The following is a 24269-nucleotide window of genomic DNA, read 5'->3' on the forward strand; positions in this document are numbered from 1 at the left end:
TCTGGAGGTCAGAAGTTTAAAAGGCATTGGCTGGGCCATGCTCTGGAGGCTGTGGGGGAGAATCTGCTGCCTTTTCTGGCTTCTGCAGGCTGCCTGCCCTCGCCCCCCCCCCCCCCCCCATCCCTCCCTGCCTCAGGGGCCAGCACTTGTTTCAGTGTTCACATCTCCTTTTCTGACATTCTGCCTCTCATAAGGACTCAAGATTATTTGAGGTCTACCCAGGTAATCCAGGATCATCTCATCCCAAGATCCTTAACTTAATCACAGCTGCACAGTCCCTTCTGCCAGGTAAGGTACCATATTCACAGGTCCCTGGGATTAGGGTTGATGGATCATTATTCTGCCTAACGCACACGTCCAGTCATGTCGGCTTTCTGAAGGACCCAGGCTAAAATGCCCCATGAGCTTCTAAGTACTTTCCCCAAACAATGCTTATGTAACTAGTATTACTGCTCTGTGTGTGTGTCTCTAATAGACTGTGGACTCCTTGAGAATATTGTCTTATTCGCTAGTACGTCCTGATGTTTAGCAAAGTGTTTGGCATATTTAATAAATATTTAAGGAATTCAACCTTGACTAAAGGTTATGAGTTGTTTTGTTTTTTTTAAAGACTTGAATATTTGAGAGATTTCCCCGGTAGGAAATTTTAAACTCTGTGACACAGTATTGCCACTAAAAGTTTAATGAGACAAAGGGATCTGAGATTTCCATCTAGAAAATATTTCCTCCTTTACTGCAAACTGGATCAATGGTTTTCCTCATAAATACTGCTGGTCAATTGCCTGTTTGCTCTTAGATCCATTTCTCCACTCTTCCCTTGCTCAGCTTCACTGGGAAGTACATTTCCCATGCACCCTCTCTCTCAGGTGTCCAGGGAGGCAATGTTGGGAAATTAGAGAGCAGGAAGAGAGAGGGAAAACGAGGCATTTCTCACCCTGTGCTCTTCCCGGTTTCTTGCGGAGTCCTGGCAGTGGCTCTATGTTCTTGGCCTTTTGGCTTTAGGACTCTGGTAGCACCGCTTGCTCCTGCTGTCTCTTCCATCTGAAGGGTAGTGGCACATCCTGCTCTTGCTAATCTCTGGATTGACCCACCATCCCTTTTGACTTCTTAGCCTTGATTCCATCACTCATGAAACTAATTCCCCGTGTTTCTTCTACTTGAAGATTCTAAGTTATAACTGTTTTCCCAGTTACACTATGACTGATGCAAGTACAACTTTGAGGATTACTAGAAATTCTTGGCCTCCAAAAAAATGTATTACCTTGATCATGCCATTAAATGAATGATCAGGATTTAAGTTCCCCATTAGCCAATCTATTTAAACCCCATAGTTTTTATGACTTATGGGAGAAAAATTAAAACGGACAAAAATTCTGTAAATTGAAGTTTTGCTTCTCAAGAATGAACCAAAGTTCAACAAAATCCAAATACTGTACTTGATGAGAATAGAGCCAATTCTCAGAAGTCTCTGATTTAGATCCTGGACTAATTTAGCTAGGTAATATTTTAGGCAGTTTCTATAGATGTATGCAGCTTCCTGAGCTTTGTGTTATTAAAGAGGCCCTTTCATAGTTTTTCAAGTAAGAAAGTCACTACAGTGTAGGAGCTGCCTCAGGAATTCATATTAAACCTGTTCTTTATCATCTTTATAGTGTAAAAAGTTGTGATAGCCTATATTAAAATTAACAAGTTTTATAGGCCTAGAGAATTATATTCTGTTGAATCAAGAAATATAAGTAAAGTTGAAGAGTTAAAGGGGGATCAACAGTACATAGAGAACTTAAAACCTGGTGAGAGGGATCATTCAGAGCATAACACAGATTTGAAAAATCTGAGCGCTATGAATTGGAGCAATTCTGTCATATAATGAAAAAGAAGAAAAGCTGGGAATACAACTTTGCTAATGAATATGAACTGAATATGTATTTCTGTGTTCCCTATAGTTCATAAACAAACACATTTACATCAAAAAGTGTTTCTTTTACATTTTAATTAAAACAAAATGGTTCTAACAAGATGAAATTTGGTTGCTGACTTCTATCACACGAAAGGACAGATCTCCAAACCATTTTGTTAATTGGAGAAATGATATTCTGACTGTTGGCCTCACATGTCATTCTGAGCTGTTTAACAATTGGATAATATCACAAGTGAGCAAACATTTTCAGCATTTTCTTTTAAAAATTTTTGGCTGTGTTTTATGGATTTCATAATCTGGAACTGTGTCATTTAAATGAACTAAGCCTGCTGAAACCATTCGAGAACTTGTAAACTTTCCAGTGTAGCTTTCTCGATGCTTGTTAACCCCCGGAGCAGTACATGGTCTTGCATGTTTCAACCGATCGTGGCTCTCATCTGGGTTCTTTTCTAAAAGCCTTGCTCTTGATTTCACTTTTTCAAGATGCTGAAATGGGGTCATAGGAAAATCCTCGAATCTATCCGAACAATCCTAAACATTAAAATAAAAGATCGAGTTGGTGAGTTAGGCTTCCTTAAAGTATATTTTACATTTATAAGAACCAAAGTTTGTAATATCAACAGTCAAAGACAAAAAATGAGAGCATCAAATGTTTTATAGGTAAAACCTTCCACCAATGCCTCCCATTAGAAACTATAGAAATCTTGTAATACTACCAACAATAAATAGATATAAATAAATAACCAAATAAATAGAGATGAGAATGTAGAACCGCACAAACAAAAAATCACAACCATGTTTCAGCCCCCTGGTGTGTTTCAGTGGTTGAGCATCAACTCATGAACTAGGAGGTGAAGGATGGATTCCGTCCCTTCCTCCCCTGGTCAGCGCACATGCCGGGTTTATGGCTCAATCCCCAGTAGGGGGCGTGCAGGAGACAGTGATCGATGATTCTCATCATTGATGTTTCTGTCTCTTCCTTTCCTCTCTCTGAAATCAATAAAAACATATCTTTAAAAAAATCTATTGTTTCAAAGGATCTGTTATTTCAAAAGGGATGGAAGATATAAAGCTTGAAACCAGATAAATTTAGGGGTCAGACTCCTAAGCAAGGTTGAACAGCTTCCTGTTCTATAATTCTCCTCTTCCAAAATACATCTTCCCCAGTCCCAAGTATAAATTATAAACTCTTATATTTGACTTTTTATGTTATCCCAACTTTCATTCCTTTAAAGCTGATAAACATCTTTAATACACACACATGCACAGAGTTCAGCATCTAAGGATATGGTTATAATGTTTATATTAAAACAATTTTAAAATTGTGTATATTTTGAGAGTAAACAAGTAAGACATTCAGGAAAAAAAAAGATACATACCAAAATAATTTTTTAAATGGTGGCTGTGTTAGGGTGGCGGGATTATGGGCTTTGTTTTCCTTTTCAAATTTATAATAATATGTCTATATTTTATAATACTTTACAAGTATGCGCATAAGAGAATACGGAGCTATTAGTCATTCTCAAATTAGTGTAAACTAGTTTCCCCTGCAGTTTGAGCAGCTTGTCTCTTAACACTTCAGAGAGATGGCCACACCAAAGAAATGGGCTGCTTTCCTTTGGAGAGGAAGTGGACGTGGATTATTAGAACTGGAAAGCTGGGGGAGGGTTGGCAGGGCTAAGAATTAGACAGCAATAAAGATATTTACAAAAGAGGAGGTACCAGGAGTCTAAAGGGAAATGTGACCCACTTTACAATTTTGCCTGGGTTTGCAGAGGACAAGGAAACCTTCTCCCTCTTCCCTCTAGAGCCATTAGGTCAGCCCAGCATTAAGGGAGATCTGCTACACTGGCCAGTGATATGTAACTTGCTTCACAGTGGATGTACTGTTGCTAGAGGACCAGCGGAAGCACATGGAGGTGCGCCGCGCCCCCCCTCCACCCCCCGCCCCGCCACTCCCTGCCCTTTTCTGGATGCTCCTGCAACTCAGTTTTTCAGTCTTTTGTTTTGAGTTCTTTGGGAAATTCTTGAATTTTAGAGAATCAGATGAGCCAGACATTCTGATGATCTGAAAAATTCCCTCTTACCATTCATTCTCTGTTGCCAATATCACTAGAGAGAAAAGTTCAGGTACGGTTGGTTTAAGAGAGGGAAATAAAGATGACTCAATCTCTCTTGCCCATTCTTAGGAAAGGATTCTGAGACCATATATGATCTCATAACATGTAACATAAACACAATTTTTTTGTTTTGTTTGAAAGTGATACTAATGATTCCACTTGACTAAAGAAATGTAAGTCTTTCTTTTCTGAAGACTATAAACCCATTTTTTCCTATCCCTAGTGCACACAACCCCTCACTCATTTGATACTAAATTATTGAATTTAGATAGAGAAGAGAAATCCAATGTTGAGAGTATAAGCTATATTAATAATATTTACCCTGCTACTAATTTGTTTTACTATTTACTAAAGCTAAATATTTGCTTTACCCTGGAAAATCAATTTACTATGGACCTAACTGGTTTTGCTCAGTGGATAGAGCGTCAGCCAGACTGAAGGGTCGGGGTTTAATTCTGGTCAAGGACATACCTCGGTTGCAGGTTTGATCCCTGGCCCTAGCAGGAGCTCATTCAGGAGGCAACCAATCAATGTGTCTCTCTCACATGGATGTTTCTCACTGTTTCACCCCATCCACTCTCTAAAAATCAATGGGAAAATATCCTTGGGTGAGAAAAAGGAAAGGAAGGGAGGGAGGGAGGGAGGGAGGGAGGGAGGGAGGGAGGGAGGGAGGGAGGAGAAACAATTTACTATGGAAATTCAACTATTTTGAACTTAAATCTATTTTCTCAAAGATAGAATTATGCACATCAAATTACCATTACAATGTATGAATTTACATTGTAGGTTATGCCTGTTTATATAGATAAGAGCAGTGGTCAAGAAAATTAAAATACATCCCTTCCATTCCTAGAATAGTTTGTATAAAGTCTAATAGCAGATTTACCTTCCTGTTTTATGTAACATTAAAAATAGATTTGAATTCCCAAATTTGTCAGCATACAATATAGCAGTGGGGTGGTGGTAAAAAAAAAAAGACTAGAAATTAAAATAGAATTTTTACAATCATAATTTGATTGTAAATATTGCATACCCTAATGCTTAGCAGAACAACTGGCACATAATAATATATTTGTTCACTGAAACAGGTGTTCAGTGACCTGAAAAACCTTATATATTTCCATAGCATACAGCCACTGCCAATGGTTGTTGGGGTTGTGCCTGTACAATGGCCCCTGACTCGGGGGTGATCTGGGGCTGAAAGCCAGCCAGTTTCTCATGGACAGGGCTTGTGCTCTGGCTCCAGGCTGGGTCAGCCTGCAGAATCTTCCCAGAGGGAAGGGTACCTTTTCCTAATACTCCAGAAGGTATGCCCTTTATCTATTTTACACAAAGGTACTCAGTGTGTTAACAGTCCCCTGGTTTTGTGATTACATTTTGGATCAGGTAAGATGATATTTGAATGTCAGAAGGATTTTTTTTTTAATTTGGAGAGCTGTACATCTTGGGGCCACGAAGGTTACACACACACTTGCATGCAGATATATCTGTGTATAAATATATAGATATAGATGTCCTACAGATTATTTACAGAACTTCGCAAAACACAGAGGGAGAAGACTAGAAAAGCATGATTACGTGTATCGTTCTTCTTGCAGTCCAATGAAGCAATGTCCGTGGGACAGATTTCCTGGGCCTTTTCCTGGTGGGCGGCGTGGGTGCTAGTACCTTCACCGTCTTAGGTGACTTTGTTTGTTTGTTGACACAGTCTCTTTCTTTCCGGACCTTGGGCTTTACATTTCCTCTCTTCAATACTTCTGGGAAGAGGGATGGTTTTGAGTTTTTCTCAGCTTCTACAACTTTATATTTAAACGATTCAAGGACCTTCGCACATTTTTCATTGCAAATTTCACTTGGTTTTATATAAAGAGTTTGTATTTCTTGTTCAGAATGTGCAAGTGTTTCTAAATGTTGTTTTTTATTATTGTTATTATATCCTTTCAGTCTCTGGCAATGGGTGTTCCCAGCCTCTGAATTGAGATGAGTTAAAGTGTTCCTCTGCCCGGGAGGAAACGTAAATTTACCTATGTCTTCTTCATCTTCACTTGGCAGTTGGTAATAAGGAATTCTAACATTCGGTGGCAACAATACTTCATGTGTTTCCTGTACCATCAATTTATAGATACTCTGCTCCTTTTTTTCAAGGGACTTCATTTTTAGTGTGCTTTCAAAGCAAGTGTTTGATTGAGTTATTTCTGATTTACCACTCCGACTATGTGAATTTTGAATCTCTGCCTTAAAATCAAAATCTTCTGCTTCAGAAAGCTGCACAAAACCATGTGCTTTCCTTTGTTTCTTAAGCACTATGTCTGTAGGTCTTTCTGATGACTTCTTTGATGGAATTGCTTGGGTATTTTTGTTGGAAGAAGGTTGTACTTTAATTAAAGTCAGTGTTTTCTGTTCTCTAATTATTGCTGGATTTTCTTTAGTATTCTGTAAGGGAAAATACTCTTTTTCATCGTTCCTGGTCAGTTCTGTTTCTACAATTCTATCCTCAGGTGCCTTTTGTAAAGTAGCTTTATGAACAACTTTTGGATATTTATTTTGCTTTTCTGAATGCTCATTCATAAATTTATTTTCATCTCTGAAAGATAAATCTGGCTTTATACATTTTAATGGTGTGGAACTAGACTTAATCAAATTTATACGTTTGCTGATTCCCTTTAATTGCCTTTCAGTGATTAGTCCTGATTTTGAAAGTTTATCTATAAAAAGTGCCTGAAGGTATTTCCTTAAATCAGCTTTTAGATTTAATAGTTCATTTTCTGATAAACCTATAAGATGGTTTTGCAGAGATTTATTTACAGGATATTTCATGTTTATTTCAAGCCTTCTGCCAAAACTCCCCTTTGAAATGTCTTGTCCTAACTCATGAAAAGATATTGAAGAACTTTTAGTTCTTCGAGAAGGTATGTTTGAGTGCATAGGTTCAGATTCTGTCTCTTTAAATAAACTGCTTTCTGAAAGATTTTTTAGGAAATAGTTTTGCAGAATTTCATTTAAGAAGGATCTCAGCCTTATTTCCAAATTTTTATCTATAAAATGATGATTAAAATTATTTACAGAAGACATCGTTTCTTCTTTTACAATTTCTGAATATTTCTCCAGAGAAATATTTTGCTCTTTTGGTTCTGTTTTCTCATTTATCAAATACAGATTTTGATAGATTTTGGGTAAATCCTCTTTGGTGATATGTCCTGATTCTGAAAGTCTTTCTACAAGGTAATGCTGGATATATTTGCTTACCTCAGCTTTAAATTTTTCAATTTCTGACTCTGAGAGTGCTTCTGGAAATACACCCAGCTTTGGATTCAAATTAGGTTTTTTGTCTAATTTGTCTGCTTCATCAAAATTCTCTTTGATTTCTTCAAGGTCTTCTGCATTATTTAGAAAAGGATGTTGGATTAGTCTCTCTAATTCTTTTTCTGGTTGTCTTCTCTTTTCAGACTGATTATGTTCTAAAAAAACATTAAATATATTTTTGAAAAAGGATTTTAACATCGTTACATCTGGCTCATTAAGTTTACCCATTAACAAGGTACTTAAATTTTCTAAGGTAGAGCTTAGATCATTTTCTTCTCTATCAAGCCTCTGACCATTACTTGGCAAATCTGTTTTTTCATCTGGTGTTGACTGATATGTTGTGTCTTGTGGTGATGTATTTTGGCCTTTGTCTATAAATGTGGCTCTATTCAAAAAAGAAGTGGTTTCTTTGGGAATGATGGGTATATTCTGCTTTGAAAGAAAATCTGTTTTGCTCTTGATTTCTGAATAACCTTCTGTGGAGTCCTTTGGCTTTTCTCCAGCAAAGGCTGTCTCTGTGTGCAGCAAAGAACCCTTCTGGTCTTCACCTAATTCTACCACTTTGATGATCCCAGATTCTAAAAGAGTATCTACAGAAAATGCTTCAATTATCTGGCTTGCAACAGATTTGGCCTCTGGCAATTGTCTCCCATCATCATTTTCTTCATAGTGACCCGGAATATTTGAAGATAAACTCTCCCAAGATGTGGGTAATTGATTCTGCCAGTTCATCTGTGTCTCACTCAATTCTTCCACTCCCATAGCCAACTTGGAGAAGAATGGGGCAGTGAATATCTGCTTGATAATGTAATCATGCGCGATGCTATTGAAATCTGGTTCGGGGCTAGACACTTCACTTTCTAAATGTTTCTTTTTGAAACTACTTTTTTTTATTATTGGAAAAGCTATATCACCGTCCTCCAAGTGATTTTCAGAGAGGAGGTCCCTTTCTACCTCTGTAGAATTTCCTGGCCCATCTTCTGACAATGAAACTCCAGGAATACCTTTAATTTTTGGATTTACAGGAGACTCTGAATTCAAAATATCTCCTTCTGAAAGCCAGTTATTTAAATCTTGGATTTTTTCAAGTATTTTGTCTTCCAAACTTGTTGGTGGTTTATCATGAACACTTGTAAGTGGAGAACTATGGCTTTTCTCTCTTCCTTCAGTGCCATTAGGAATTTTTGGTTTAAAAAGTAATTTATCTAAAAGGTCTTCAAGATTTTTACTTAAATTTGGCTTGAGCACCACTGACTGTTTTAAGTTGTCTAGGAGGGAAGTAAAACTTAATGATCTTGAGAGGCGACCTGTATTTACATCTACATTTCCAGTCAGTGATGATTCTCCTTCAAAGTTTGGCAAAGATGCTGTTGGTAGTCTTTCCTTCAAGTGATTCTTAATATCTAAACTCTTTATTGTGGTGATGGTAGGCTCACAGTCTAAATTATTCTTACTGCTTAAAGTCTGTATTGTGATGATATCAGGATCAGGGGCTAACTTTTTCTTAGTGTCTACCGTCTTAGCGTCTACAATGCTGCTATCAAGACCACTGGGCCGGTTTGTATCAGTAGGGCTTGGAGATTTTGAATGTGTTGGGTAAGGAGGATCTTGGTCCTCGTGTTCTATAACCTCTGTACTTAAAGTGTTTCTATATTTGGACATATCTTGGTAGCTCCTTTTAGTGGCTGATATTTTGTTGTTTGGAAGCCTTAGAAAAGGATCCAAACTGTCCTTGGTGTTGAGATTCTGTAAAATTTAAAAAAAAGGTAAGACATTCTGTAACATTTATTTTGAATTTATAATACATTTTCTAGCTAAGTCTTTGAGCAATCTGTCAGTCTATCTATTCATCCTCCTACCTTCTACAAACAGAAAACTAACTTTAATTATTTTTAAAATATTTGAAATTTTAATGCAAAAATTTTCAATTTCTAACTCTGATACTATTCTGTGTCAAAGCTTTTTCCTACCTGGAATATTTGTAAATACTTCACAAATAGTAAAGAATTCAACTTCCAGTGTTAGTTGCATTTGCTTAAACAATGGCTAACATCAGGATCCATACAAACATTTATCGTTTTAGTAAATTAAAAAAAAAGTGAAGTAGTATATATCCCAGTGAAAATATCAGGAATATTCTTTAAAGGCTGACTTGGGGGCATATATCACCTGCTTTTAAGTCTGAGAATTTCAACCGTGATGAGTTCCAATCAATCCTTAGAACATTACAGTAAAATCTTTTTTATGAATACTCTATATGCCTCAGAAATGGTTAAGAGACAGCAGTACACAAAATTCTGGATTACAGTGAAATTTCAGTGTGACATCCATAGACAGTTTTGTAGCTCTGGAATCAAACTATTTCATCACTGAAATAGCCTTCAAAATGAAGTCTCTTATTCAAAACTTTTGTTCAAACAACTTCTACATTATCTATCCAATTGGAAAAAAATAAAGTGTGAAATAATCAGCCTAGAATTTTAGTTCATGTCATCTTAGTAGTCCAAGCTTCATTTTAATGGATACAATTCATTATAACTGGTTTTCAAATGCTAGCTGATACCCAGGTGACAGCATAAGAATCCCCTTAGGTTTTTTGAAAAGTAAAAATTCCTAGGCTCCATTTCTAGACTGAGGTTCTTAGGTCAGAGGTGGGACCTGGGAATATGTATTTTTAAAAGATAACCCAGTGTTTCTAATGAGCATTTTGGTTTTGGGGCCATTGAATTACATAATGTATTAGAAAAGCCTAATAGTTAAGTATGATTGGTACTGGGATAGGATAACTCAGCACTCACCTGATATTTTGTTTTGGATTCTGTATGTTCTGGTTTCAAAGGTGGTAACATGTATTGTTTTTGTAAAAAAGCCACCTTATAAAAAGAGAAGGTTTAATTTTGGACTGCTTGTAATGAAAGAATATTTCCCAAGTTTCTCATAATGTTATATTTTTCCAATTATCAAAATAAATCTGTATATATAGATACACAAATATATATATATATTCTTAGCTTCCTTGATACTGTAATATTTATTCTATTGAATTTATAAAAACAAAATGATGTACAATTTCAAGGAGAAACAAAAGTAGAAAACAGAATTGTCAGAACAAATTGTAATTTAAATTTAAAAGGTTTTGAAATGCTTTAGATAACAAATGGCATCTGAAAGTATATTGAAATCACATTCTCAGTGATTCTCAGGAGACAGAAAATGAAACCTTTTTAAAAATATTTTTCATAATTCATAGAAGGAAACTGGTAGACAATGTCCATTTGGTTTACATATCAAGAAATATTTTAAATATATTCTTAAAGATAACCATTAGAAAAATAAAAATTAATGCCTAATAGCACTGAGAAAAATTATAGAGGGAAGATTTGAAATATTATAAATGCTCTAAAGCACTCATCTTTCCAAGTGTAATATCAACACACTTTACCTGAAGTTGGTAAGTTGAAAAATCAAATAGACTTTCAGTAAGTTAAAACTCTAATAAAACTTACTGGAAGAACTACAAAGCAAACTGTTAAAAGTAGCCACCCTAAGGAAATGAGAATGGTAGCATGGTTGTGGGTAGAGAAGGATAACTTTCACTTTGCATTTATACACTTTTGTGCCGACAGAATTTTGGGGGGGGGCTGTGCAGGTATAGCTTTAATTTTTTTTTTAAAAAAAGGCTTATAAAACTTATAAATGTAAAAATTATATAGGGAATTCTTAATAGGGCATTAATTAAATAATTATACAGGCTCACAATGAGAGACAGTAGAATTTGGTGGTTTGCAACACAGACTCCAGAGCCAGTCTGCCTGTGTTCAAACCTCAAGTTTACCACATGATAGCTACGTGTCCTTAGACAATCAGCCCCTCAATCAATCAGCATAATTTCCCTACATATAAAATATAGTAAAAATATGTACCTCATAAAATTGCTGTGAGAATTTAATGAGTTAATATATGAAGACACTAATATAGTAGCTTGCAATAAGAGTATTGGCTATTATTATTAAAATAACATTTTAACCATTTAAAGCAATTAAGTAGAAATAAAGGCTATATAAACAATGTGATATTAAGTGAAAATTAAGATGCAGAACAATATTGCTAGTTTATCATGATAAGCAATCTGGAAAAATGTTGGTGGCATATAGGAACGTCTTTTTGCAAAAGTGACTCAAGTAGAATAAGAAAACTTTGGACAGTATTATTAAATTTTTAAAAATAATTAAAATACATCACTGCATTTTTCAAAATTCACTGAGCTGTTATTTCACAAAGAGTAAACATTAATGTATGTAAGCTAAAATTAAAACAATAAAAGCAGGACGTTGGGGGCCAAGAAATAATGCAGACAGTGAATCTAACTGTATTACAAATGTAAGATATAACCAACTGAAGGGAGTAGGAGAAAAAAAAACTGATCTTGGTAACTAGATGCTTTGACTAGAAATGTAAGGCAAAAGATAAAATGAACTGTACATAAACAATGTATGTGCACTAGTAGGTAAATTTGTTTGTCATGGGTATAGTACAAGCTAGGAATTCTGAAACTGCTTTATATATATACAGATATATATAAGTAAATCGATAGTGAATGGTGAGAACCATATTTCTCATGATTAGAGACAGAAGTTACATTATAGACAAACAAGAAAGGAAGAGTAGAATAAACCAGCGTGTGGGATAATGGGTACTTTCCTACATTTGGGGTGTTAATACAAATTAATAAGTTTGGTTTAAAGGCTAATCTGGCAGCTTCCATGAGAATAAAATGTATGCGTATACTCTGACCCAACAATTCTACTTCTCATATTTATCCTATAATATACTTATACAGGTGGGAAAAAAAGATAATTCTTATCATTTAGAAAGTGACTATTATGTTCCAAGCCCTTTAAAATTCTTTGAAATAAATGATAGCATACTTATTTTGCAGATGAGAAAACTGAAACTCAGATGTAAACTGCCCAAAGTCATATGACCACGGAAGTAAAAGAATCTAGATATTTCTACCTGTAAAATCCAAGCTCTTTTACTATTTCATACTAATTTCTCTTACCATCATCAAACACTGACTTTCACTGTTTGGTAAAGTTAAATTCTTCATTCCTCCCTACCTTTCTTGCATCCTGATATATTTTAGCATCTAGTCCAATGATGGCGAACCTATGACACGCGAACTCATTTTTTTGGTTGATTTTTCTTCGTTAAATGGCATTTAAATATATAAAATAAAAACCAAAAATATACATCTTTGTTTTACTATGGTTGCAAAGATCAAAAAATTTCTATATGTGACACGGCACCAGAGTTAAGTTAGGGTTTTTCAAAATGCTGACACACCAAGCTCAAAAGGTTCTCCATCACTGATATTGTTAGGGTTTAAATAGAAACTAATTAAGCCGTATCTGAAAAGTCTTAATTTATGAAGGGGCTCTAAAAATGTGAAGAAACTACTGAAAGACTGTCACCTGAATCAGCCAAGAGTTGAAAGAAAGGTTAATCCTTTCCAACTCAGATTAGCACTTCAGAAGTTTGTCTCAAAATACTGCATTTTTTTTTTTTTTTTTAAATTTATTTTATTGATTTCAGAGAGGAAGGGAGAGGGAGAGAGAGAGAAATATCAATGATGAGAGAGAATCATTGATCGGCTGCCTCTTGCACGCCCCCTACTGGGGATCGAGCCAGCAACCCAGGCATGTGCCCTTTGCCAGAATCGAACCTGGGACCCTTCAGTCTGCAGGCTGATGTTCTATCCATTGCGCCAAACCAGCTTGGGCAATACTGCATTTTTTTAAAAAAAATAGGTTTTTATTGATTTCAGAGAGGAAGGGAGAGGGAGAGATAGAAACATCAATGATGAAAAGGAATCATTGACCGGCTGCCTCCAGAGTGCCCCACACTGGGGATGGAGCCCACAACCTGGGCATGTGCCCTGACCAGGAATCGAACCATGACCTGCTGGTTCATAGGTCGATGCTCAACCACTAAGCCATGCTGGCTAGGCAAAATACTGCATTTCTTTAACACACTACCTTAGTTCATTTTTTTTTAAACCCTCTTCTTTTAACTTCTAACAACTTCAAAATTTATTTTACCATAAAATTCTGAGGATTTTTGTGACTTTTTGGAATTTGCTCAAGAATTCTGATATGTCTTCTTCAGAAGCCTGTTGCGGTAGGTGATGGATTCTTTCAACCTTCTAAATCTACTGATTGTACATAACCTATGTTGTATGGATTACCCACTGAATTTATCTTGTTCAATTTACTTTAGTTTCATCTGCCGTATACTGGTCTGGCTACCACCTTTAAGAAATACATTTAAGGTAAGTTTTTCTTTTCTTTATTTTTTGAAAATTCAGCTCTTTATTTGGAAATACTTGTTGATTTATGTGCAGGTGTAAGACATAACACAGAGAGCCCATGTACCCTTTATCCGGTTTCCCTCAATGGTAACATCCTGTGAAAATAGTAGAATATCACAACCAGGGGACTGACCTTATAAGGTCAAGTTGAAGCACATTTCCACAAGGATCCCCAATGTCCTTTTATAGATAGTAACACCCACTTCTTTTCTGCCTCCACCACCTACTTAGTGCCTGGCAACCACTGTTCTCTTATTCATTTTTATTATTTCAAGAATGATATGTAAGTAGAGTCATACAATGTATATCATTTTGGGATCAGCTTTTTTTCACTCAGCACAATTCTCTGGACATGTGTCCAGGTTGTTGTATGTGACAATACTTTGTTCCTTGTTATTGCTGAGTATTATTCCATGGTATGGATATATCACAGTAATAGTCACTCATCAACTGAAGGACATCTGGGTTGTTTCCACTTTGGGGCTATTATGAATAAAGCTGCTATGAATATTTGTATTCAGGTTGTTTTTGTAAACGTAAGACTTAATTTCTCTGGGATAAATGCCGAAGAGTGTAATTGTTGGGTTACATAGCAGTTGCATATATAGTTTTTTGAGAAATTGCCAAACAGTGTTCAGGAGTGGCTATACATTTTTAAATTCCCATCAATTTCTCCATATTTGGTTTTATTTTTATTTTAGGTATGAGACTTAGGTCAAAATATGGTTTTGTTGATGAATGACCAATTGCTGCCACATCACTTGTTGAAAAGCTGCTTTACTCCATTGAATTACCTTTATATCTCTGTCAAAATCACCTTGGCATGTTTTGTGGGTATGTTTCTAAGATGTCTATTCTGTCCCTTTGATCTTTGTGTGTCTCTCTTTCCTCTAATACCACACTTGTTGATTCTTTTTTTTTTTTAATATATTTTATTGATTTTTTACAGAGAGGAAGGGAGAGAGACAGAGAGTTAGAAACATCAATCAGCTGCCTCCTGCACATCTCCTACTGGGGATGTGCCCACAACCCAGGTACATGCCCTTGACCGGAATCGAACCCGGGACCCTTCAGTCCACAGGCCGACGCTCTATCCACTGAGCCAAACCGGTTTCGGCTAGATTCTTGATTACTATATCGTAGACCTTGAAATCAAGTAAAGTGATTCCTCCCACTTTCTTCTTTTTAAAGATTATGCTAGGTATTCTAGGGCCTGTGCCTTTCTACTAGATTTTGGAATGATCTTGCCCATGTTTACAAAAACCTGGAATTTAGATAAAAATCACATTAAACCTATAGGTCCATCTAGGGACAAACTGATATCATTACTAAGTTGAGTTTTCCAATCCATGAACATGGTATGCCTCTCCATTTACTTAGGTCTTTGATTTCTTCCATCAGCATTTTATAATTCTTATCTTGTACATGTCTTGACAGGTTTATAAGTATTTAATTTCTTTGAAGTTATTGTAACTGCATTCTGTTTTAAATTTTGTTTCCACGTGTTGTTAGCATATGGAAAGATTATTGATTTTTGCAATTTGATCCTTCAACCTTACTGAACTCACTTATTATTTTTGTAGACTTCTTGGTATTTTCCACATAGAAAACCATTTAATCTGAAAATAGAGTTGTGTTTCTTCCTTTCTAATCTCTGTGGCTTTTATTTTTCTATTACAATTTCTAAACTTCCCATACTATATCCTTGCTTTGTTCCTGGTATTGAAAGGTATTAACTATAATGTACCTAAGCTGGAGGGTTTTTTTAATAATGGAGATCTATCTATATTTTTTAAGTTTTATTTCTCAGTTACATTGGACATTCAATATTATTTTATACTAGAGGCCTGGTGCATGGATTCGTGCACCAGTGGAATCCCTCGGCCTGGCCTGTGCCCTCTCACAATCCCGGACCCCTCAGGGGATGTCGGAGGTCCGGTGAACAGATTTGGCCTGATCCCCGCAAACATTTTTTGTCCATTGATTTGATCATATGATTTTTTCCTTTAGTCTGTTGATAGGTGGATTATGTGGATTGATTTCAAATGTTAAACCAGCCTTCTGTATCTGGGATAAATACCACCTGTAATAGGATATAATTATTTTTATACATTGTTGTATTGATGTGTTAATATTTTCATTCCTGATGTTGATGATGGGCATCTCCTCTCTTTTTGCCTTTGTCAGTCTTGTAGAAGTTTATAAATTTTGTCAATTATTTTGAAAAACTAGCTTTCTTTGTTTCATTGATTTTTTTCTATATTTTTCTAGTTTTCATTTTTATTGATTTCTGCTATTTATTCTTTCTTTCTAAGTTTCATTTTTCACTTATAGTTTACATTCAATGTTATTTTGTATTAGTTTCAAATCTATAGCATAGTGGTTATCATATAATCATATATTTTACAAAGTGTTATTCTTTTTTTTCTTGTTGATTTGGGTTTATTTTGCTTTTGAGGGTAGGAGCTTAGATGATTGATTTGAAAGTTTTCCTTTTCCAATGTACATTTAGTGCTATACTTTTTCTCAGTGCAGTGTTAACTGTGTCTTAATCAATTTTGATATGTTCTATTTTCATTTTTATTCAGTTCCTCTTTGATCCAGGATTATTTAGAAGTATGTTGTTTAACTTCCAAGTGTTTGGGGATTTTCCTGTTGTCTTTCTGTTCTTGATTTCTAGTTTGGTTCTGTGTTCTGACAATGAGACAAGGATGGACCTATATATTGCTACCCCACCCACGTTGTCTACTTCTTCACAGCAGGCTAAGACCCATTAGCTCAAACACCTGCCAGAGCCACAGTAAGTTTCATACACACCCAATTGTTTTAAACATAACCAAAAATAGCAGATTTTTAGCTATTTAGAGCCAGCCTCCTTTGCATACTCCATGAAACTGTGCCCAGAATATGTCAGTTGTAGTTAAGATAAACCTTGAGGGTATAAAGACCCCAGGCCTCTGATGTCCCCTGGAGTTCTCTAACCCCAGAGACTCCCTTCAAGGTGGCTGAGAAAAATAACCAGGCATGCACAGCCTCATTAATTCTTACTACTAACTGGGAGAGGGTCTCAGCTGACTATGCAGCCCACTGATACTATGGTGGTGGGAGAACCAGAGCTTTCATCAGGCAGGGGATGACAGATCAGCTCCCAGCTGGGCAATCAGAGCACTGCCTTGTTCTGTGGGTGGAGGTGGAAGACAGGCTGCCTGCTTTCCCCCACCTAATGGGAAAATCAGAGTGTATCACCTGCTCCCCAAGGGTGGCAGTAGGGGTATGAGATAGAAGACCAACTTCCTGCTTGTACCCACTGATACCATGTATGGGGAGAAAAGCACGGCTTTTCCATTGGTGTTTGGCTGGAGTAGGGTATGTATTGTCAAAACAAATTTGCTGCTGGCCCCACTTCTGGGTCTCTTGACTAGAAGGAACAGGCTTTCATTGGCGCTTTTTTGTCTGTGCCTATTGGAAACTTCTGGTTGGAGGCCTCTGCAGCATCCTCTTTGGAATATACGGGAGTCAATACAGAAACCAAGTCTTCCTCAAGCCCTGAGATCCCCAGGCAACTCAACTTTTTCTTTCCAAATTTCAGAGACTTCCTATGCTTGTTTGTTGTGTTGTATGTACATTCTTTCCCTGTTAGGGAGGCACCCGGGAGGAAGAGGGCTATTCCACCTTGGCAGAACTGAAGTCTCTTCATTTTCACATAAAACTTCTGAGGATTTGTAGGTTTCTTAGCACTGCTATTTAATTGCTCAATGCTCTTATAGTAATAATTTTTTACTTTAAACCAGGGGTCCTCAAACTTTTTAAACAGGGGGCCAGTTCACTGTCCCTCAGACTGTTGGAGGGCCGGACTATAGTTTAAAAAAAAAAACTATGAACAAATTCCTATGCACACTGCATATATCTTATTTTGAAGTAAAAAAACAAAACGGGAACAAATACAATATTTGTATTTGCATGTGGCCCTCGGGCCGTAGTTTGAGGACCCCTGCTTTAAACAGTAGTAATATCAGATTAATGATTTGTAAGACAAATTGGGATGTCTTTACTTAAGAATTACAGGGAGATCTCATCTTGCTTCCTATTCTGTTGATATGTATGAAGGCTGTCCTTTCTTCTCTTTCATTAACCACTGTGCCTCTCCCTAATGCCATGATAAATACCTCTTTCCCTAATCTCTCATTTATCTTTCCTTCCTCTGCATATTTTAAAATGGTGAACTTTTGTATACAATTTCTATAAATATTGTGTGTGTATGTGTTTGTGACTGTTTCTAACAAAGAAATATACCCATTATTTGCAGGGTTTTTGCTGAGTCGAATACCCTCCTCCCTACCTAGACCTTAAACACCCACAATTGAGATCCATGGGGAGTCGTGGAATGCAATTCCCCACATTCATACGTGGCCTTAAGCCTTGGCTGCAGATGATCTTAGAGGGACTGAGGGATGTAGTATATCTGGGAGTAGGAAAATATATTTAGAGTATACTTGTGAGCATTTGCCTAACATTACCAATACCTTTAGGGGGTAGTCCCAGGGCACTTGGCAGACAAACTATTAGTGGCAACAGCAATAAGCCAAAACCCACATGGCAAATAGACAAAATACAACATCTGTCAGATGACTACTTTATACCACTGTGCCAGGTGCAAGAAGATAGAAAGATGAGTGACATAAATATCTTGCCCCAAGTATATTAAGGCTGTGGTCACATAGTCACGTACAAATGATGGAATAGTGCTCTCTGTGACAAACACCAGAGGTGCCATAGTTAATATGGAGTCAGGCCCAATCTCTAGCCAGATCATCTTTACCTGTCAGTGCTACTTTGCCTATGCCGACTGTACTTTTTAAATTTATCGCTTTTAGAACAATTATGTTGCTGTAATATAATGGTTTCTTCCAAGTAAGTCTTTTCCTCTACCTGGCTATAAGGTCTTTGAAATCGAGAGCTATATTCTTTTCATTTTTGTATCCACCGTATTTTGCACATAGTAGGTGCTCATTAAAAATGTGTTTGTTGAGTTCTTAGGTTCCACACACTGTTCCAGATGCTGGGAAAACAAGATACAGAATTCCCAGCTCTCATAATGCTTACATTCTGGTGAAGAAGACAGACAACTGTGAATAAAGACCTTGTACAATGGCACTTAGGAGATCATTTGTACTTGCCTAGGAGTCTCTAAGTGAGTCCTTTGGAGACCCTTGGGACTGCATATTTCTGATAAAATTTAACTTTGTCCAAATATTTTGAGTTGGAGTAGACATAAAATTTCTATTTCTCTAGTCTACTGATCCTACTACAATAGGATTGTTTGAAGGCCACTATTATGAGGGTTCAATTCAATTTAACCCACACAATACAATCTGCATGTGCAAGACACTAGAAAATATTTTTATATATTATCTCACTGGGCCGTCATTTTGATTAAAAGGCCTTTCATTACCCATATCTATCCTCCCTGTCTGGCCCCGGGTCCCTGCATTCTTAACAGGATGCTCCAAGGCACTCTATGCCTTCATCTAGTGTGGCTGCATCATAATACCTCGTTTGCTTTTCCGTCAGCCACATTCACTAATGGAGCTTTAGTTACTCAAGATCAGGTGGCAGGAGAAGGTGGTTGATCAAACTCCAATTCCTTTACTGTGTGACATGGTACAATTATCTAACCTCACTGAACCTCAGTTTCCACATCTGCAAATGTAAACAATAACAATGCCTATTTTGTTGTGAGGATTAAAAAAATAATGCTCATAAAAGCTTAATATGTGCTCATCTATAGTATACTAGAGGCCCGGTACACAAACATTTGTGCACTTGGGGGTTCCCTCAACCCAGCCTGTGCCCTCTCCCACTCTGGGACTCCTCGGGGGATGTCCACCTGCTGGCTTAGGCCCGCTCCCCAGGGGATCGGGCCTAAGCTGGCGGTCAGACATCCCTCTGGCAGCCCCGGAGCCCTCGGAGGATGTCCACTTGCCAGTGGGGAGTAGGCCTAAGCAGCAGTTGGACATCCTTAGTGCTGGCTGTGCTGGCAGCCATCAGCCTGGCTTGTGGCTGAGCAGAGCTCCCCCTGTGGGAGCGTATTGACCACCAGGGGGCAGCTCCTGCATTGAGCGTCTGCCCCCTGGTGGTCAGTGTGTGTCATAGTGACCAGTCATTCCCAGTCTGTCTGCTGTTAGGGTCAATTTGCATATTACCCTTTTATTATATAGGATTATCATTAACTAGCACAGTGCCTGCTATATCATAGATATTCAAAGAATTAATCCCCACTTAACTTCCAGTGAATAGGGGAGAGAATGGTGCCACAATCTAGCCTTCTGACTTAAAATCTTGTACTACTGCTGCAACATGATGCCTTGTAGATATGCCATTTCCCCCCTAAATCATGTTATAGGTGGTATGGCCCTAGACTATCTCCCCCCCCCCCCCCCCCACACACACACACTATATAAAAGTTTAGGGCAGTAATCTTATGGAATTTTGTCTGTTTTTAGGTGCTTGAATCAGTCTGGAAGTAGTACTCTAAATACCAAAACATTAAAATTTTCAGGACATTTTAATGGATTATTGGGACAATTGAATTGAATATTAGTATCAGTAATGTATTAAAAATTTGGGATTGCTGTCCTTAAAGGGACTAATCCCTGTGCATGGAGTCCAAGACATTCTTATATTAAATTCTACTCTACAAAAGAGTATTCGCATGGGGTTCCTATGTCTGGAATTGAGGCAGTTAAGTCATTAAAAATTGCAAGGAAAAGCACTGATGCTTCCTCAGGGGCTCGGAATCTTCTTCCCCGAGTAAGCATGGTCCTTCTCTATTGAGTGCAAAATGTGAAGCCAAGAAAGCTTTCTTTCTCTTCTCACCTTTCATCTCAGTATCTCTTAAAAAAAATATATATATATATATATATATATATATATATATATATATATATATATTTATTGATTTCAGAGAGGAAAGGAGAGGGAGAGATAGAAACATCAATGATGAGAGAGAATCACCCAGCGGCTGCCTCCTGCACACCCCCACTTGGGACTGAGCCTGGGTGGGACTGAGCCCTGCAACCTGAATTGAACTGTGACCTCCTGGCTCACAGGCCTACACTCAACTACTGAGCCGTGCCGGCTGGGCTCAGTATTTCTTTCTTGCCTGATCCTCATCCTAAGCCACACAAGCCCTGCTGTATCTCTGAAATACTTACTGCTGGTAGCCTGCATGTAGACAGTTGAATCTTGAACAATTAACCAGTTAATTGCCACGATATTTGAATTTAATTTAAAAAGGTCTGCCACTTGCATCTATAGATGCTTATGGCATAACAAACAGTTAAAAATTTTCAAAGAAAGGAATCCAATATCATTAATTTCAGGTATTTATGGGCAATTGGGATGAGAAGAATGGCTTCTTTAAATTGTTCATATCACAACAGATGGGCAGAGGTAGTCCGTGCTCTCCCGGTAATGTTGTGAATTGCTTATTAAGCCATATCTATTTTGGCAGAGGCAGAAGTAAACAATTCAACACCTAGTGTGCTAAAGTTAATGCCATATATATATATATATATATATATATATATATACATATTGCTTTATAATAAATCAACACATTTATAATAAATAAAATAGATGCATGATAAAATTTTAATTCAAAACAATATAAAATGTTAACAATTGTTTTTAGGATATGTTGTCTACTTACTGTTTTTCCTTTTTTATTTGTATTTAGCCATCCACAGTTCTTATCTTGCATTAACTCATCTGAAAAAATTTTAAAATAATTATATAAGTAAGTTGGCACTTACCGCATTTGACCCGCATGTTCTACACCTGCATCTAACTAATGATTGTGTAGCATAGCTATTAAGAGCGCATGCTCTGGAGCCAGGCTGCTTGCTCTCAAATAGTCTCTGTAACTAACGGACCATCTAACTTTGGACATCTTATCTGGACTCTCTCTCAGTTTCCTCATTTGTCAAACAATGAAGATCCTCCTTCATAGGGTTGTTGTGTGATTTAAGGAGCTGAAGCATGTCACACTGTGTGTGGAACACAATAAACATGCAATGAATGCAAATGTTGTTGTTACTGTTACCATAATTACTGCTCCTTTTAATCTCTGTCACTAATAAATCCAATTACTATTTCAATAGTACTGTTAAAATGCATACAAGTGATTACAATTAAATGTCATCATGCTTTGTACTTTTATGTACAGAAAAGACTCTCTTAGTCAGATTATAGTCAATGTTTGTATTTCGTACTTCTATTTTTCTGGCACTTAATGCCATTTCAAAAAATAAAGTAAAAAAACACACAAAAACTCATCATGCACTCTAGGTGGTTCGGAATGTTTTTGTGGTTGTTAAAAGTGAAGCACATTCTTTCCTTAAACCCCAACATGGCACAGCGGGAAACCTCCAGAACTCTGATCCAACACTAGGTTTGATTTGGTTGTTACATGCTCACGCTGTACTAGGTGTTAAATATTCTCATTACCACCTTTGGGCTTACTGATATGTTGCATATGTTTTCATAATGATATCACGAAACAACTCTTTGAATCAGAAAAACCTCTTCACTAATAGATCTATAGGATAGCCAACATGTTTGTAAACAAAGATAAACATAATAAGTGGTTTACTAAATGGTGATGAAAAAAATTAAAAATAAATAGGCTACTAATATTATAATATATAAAAATAAACATTAGCTAGGATTTTAAGGTCACTTGTATGTTGCTTTATTTTCCACTAATATTATAATCCCATAGATTTTTCATGCCAGTTATCACAAAATATAGTAGTGTGATTTACATTTTGAAAGAAAGTTTTGATAACCATTGTTTTATATGAATTCATGTTTTCAATTTCACTGAATATTTGAAAATTATAAGAATACATATACAAATAATAACATACGTATAAAACCAGGGAGCTTTACATATTCATCCAGCATACTAAATGAACCATATGAACTCTGAAATAAAAACAGACCAGAAAAAGTTAATAGAAACAATAATTAAATATCAATATAAAATTTAAACTTAGTATTATTGATGGCTATAAATAACTAGAGACCTGGTGTACAGATTCATGCACCAGTGGGGTCCCTTGGCCTGGCCTGTGGGGATGAGGCTGGAACCGGCAGTCCAACATCCCCCAAGGGATGTAGTAATGCACGAAGCAAGAGGCAGCCAGGGAGGAGCCCAAGCCCGGACTGGGCGCCATGGTGCTCCTGCTCATCCTGGCCCTGCTGTGCCTGCTGCTACCGCTTGGTAGGCTCACGGCCACTCCGCTGCAGTTCTCCGCACACCTGTCCTAGGCAATACTGGTGCGCCCAAGACTGAGAAGCAGCCGCAGGCTTGCTCCCAGTCAGTCCCGATGCCAGTCTCGGTCCCAGTGGGGGAGTGGCGCACAGGGGGAGTGTCTGTGGGAGAGGCTCATGCTGCTGCCGCTGTGCTTGCTAGCAGTGAGCCCTGCGGCATTGGGGGCCCATTGGTCAGCTGAGTGGCACTCCTGCTGTGGGAGCGCACAGACCACTGGGGGCAGCTCCTGCATTGAGTGTCTGCCCCCTGGTGGTCAGTGCGCATCATAGCAACTTATCAAACGGTTGCTTAGGCTTTTATATATATATAGATAATAAAATGAGGTCCAATGTTACATTTGGCTTTATCTCACATAAAGAAAAGAATTCCTTTATAATTCACTAGTGCAACTGAAGGTGGTGAGATAACTTACATGGCTGAAACATTGTATTAGTAGGTTTGGAGGTAGGGAATGACAAGCATTAAAACCCCCACAAATCATGTGATATTACTTTGTACATCATTGACCCTCTCTTGTTCTCTCTAAGCTCTGGAGGTGGGGACTAATAACTTAAAAAATAAAGTAAAAAAGAGAATAATATCAAAGAAAACATATATCAAAAGAGAAGGGAGAAGTGACATTATATAAAATGGTGGAATACAGTGCTCAAAGAATTGGTTTCTCTATTGACAAGTATAAAGAGTCAAAGACTGACAGATCAATTATTTCAAATTCCAGAATCTAATTCTGGTTGCAAAACTTACAGCAACCAGAGGGCGGGTTAATTTTAAAAGGATAGCTAAATTTTGGTGTTTTAAGAAATCTACTAGGTCATTACCTGGCTACTGAGATAATGGAACAGAGACTTCATGGAAATGACATGGAATACAGTCTTTGCAAAAATAATTTGAATAAGTCACAAAAGAAATAGGTAACTGCAGCCCTAAAAAATCAACAATAATATCCCATAATGTGGAGGAGAATAATCTAAGTTATAGAGTTACATTATAATACTTTAAATGCCCAATTTCCATAAAAAATTATAAGGCATACAAATAAACAGGAAATATGGCCCATTCACAGAAAAAGAAAAAAAAAGGACAGAAACAACCCCTGAGAAAATCCAGGCATTGGACTAAACAGACAAAGATTTTTTAAAAACTTTCTTAAATATACTCAAAGAGCTAAAAAGAATCACAAAGAACTAAACAAAAACAATGTATATATCAAATAATATATAT

General features: G+C 37.0%; 1 protein-coding gene across 1 annotated transcript in view; it reads right to left on the reverse strand.

The window, feature by feature from the left end:
• Window positions 1-1987: 1987 nt before the first annotated feature.
• Window positions 1988-24269, reverse strand: part of C2CD6 (C2 calcium dependent domain containing 6) — a 61025-nt gene continuing 38743 nt past the window's right edge. The window contains exons 14-18 of the mRNA XM_070423275.1: window positions 22642-22699; window positions 21423-21481; window positions 10140-10214; window positions 5617-9087; window positions 1988-2449 (exon numbers count right to left, since the gene is read on the reverse strand). Coding sequence (XP_070279376.1) covers window positions 2165-2449; window positions 5617-9087; window positions 10140-10214; window positions 21423-21481; window positions 22642-22699 — 3948 coding nt within the window. The 3' untranslated portion in view covers window positions 1988-2164. The remainder of the gene's footprint in view (window positions 2450-5616; window positions 9088-10139; window positions 10215-21422; window positions 21482-22641; window positions 22700-24269) is intronic.

This window comes from Myotis yumanensis, unplaced genomic scaffold (assembly GCF_028538775.1).
Source record: "Myotis yumanensis isolate MYYU_CA2020_CCGP unplaced genomic scaffold, mMyoYum1.0.hap1 SCAF_8, whole genome shotgun sequence".
Taxonomy (NCBI): Eukaryota; Metazoa; Chordata; class Mammalia; order Chiroptera; family Vespertilionidae; genus Myotis; species Myotis yumanensis.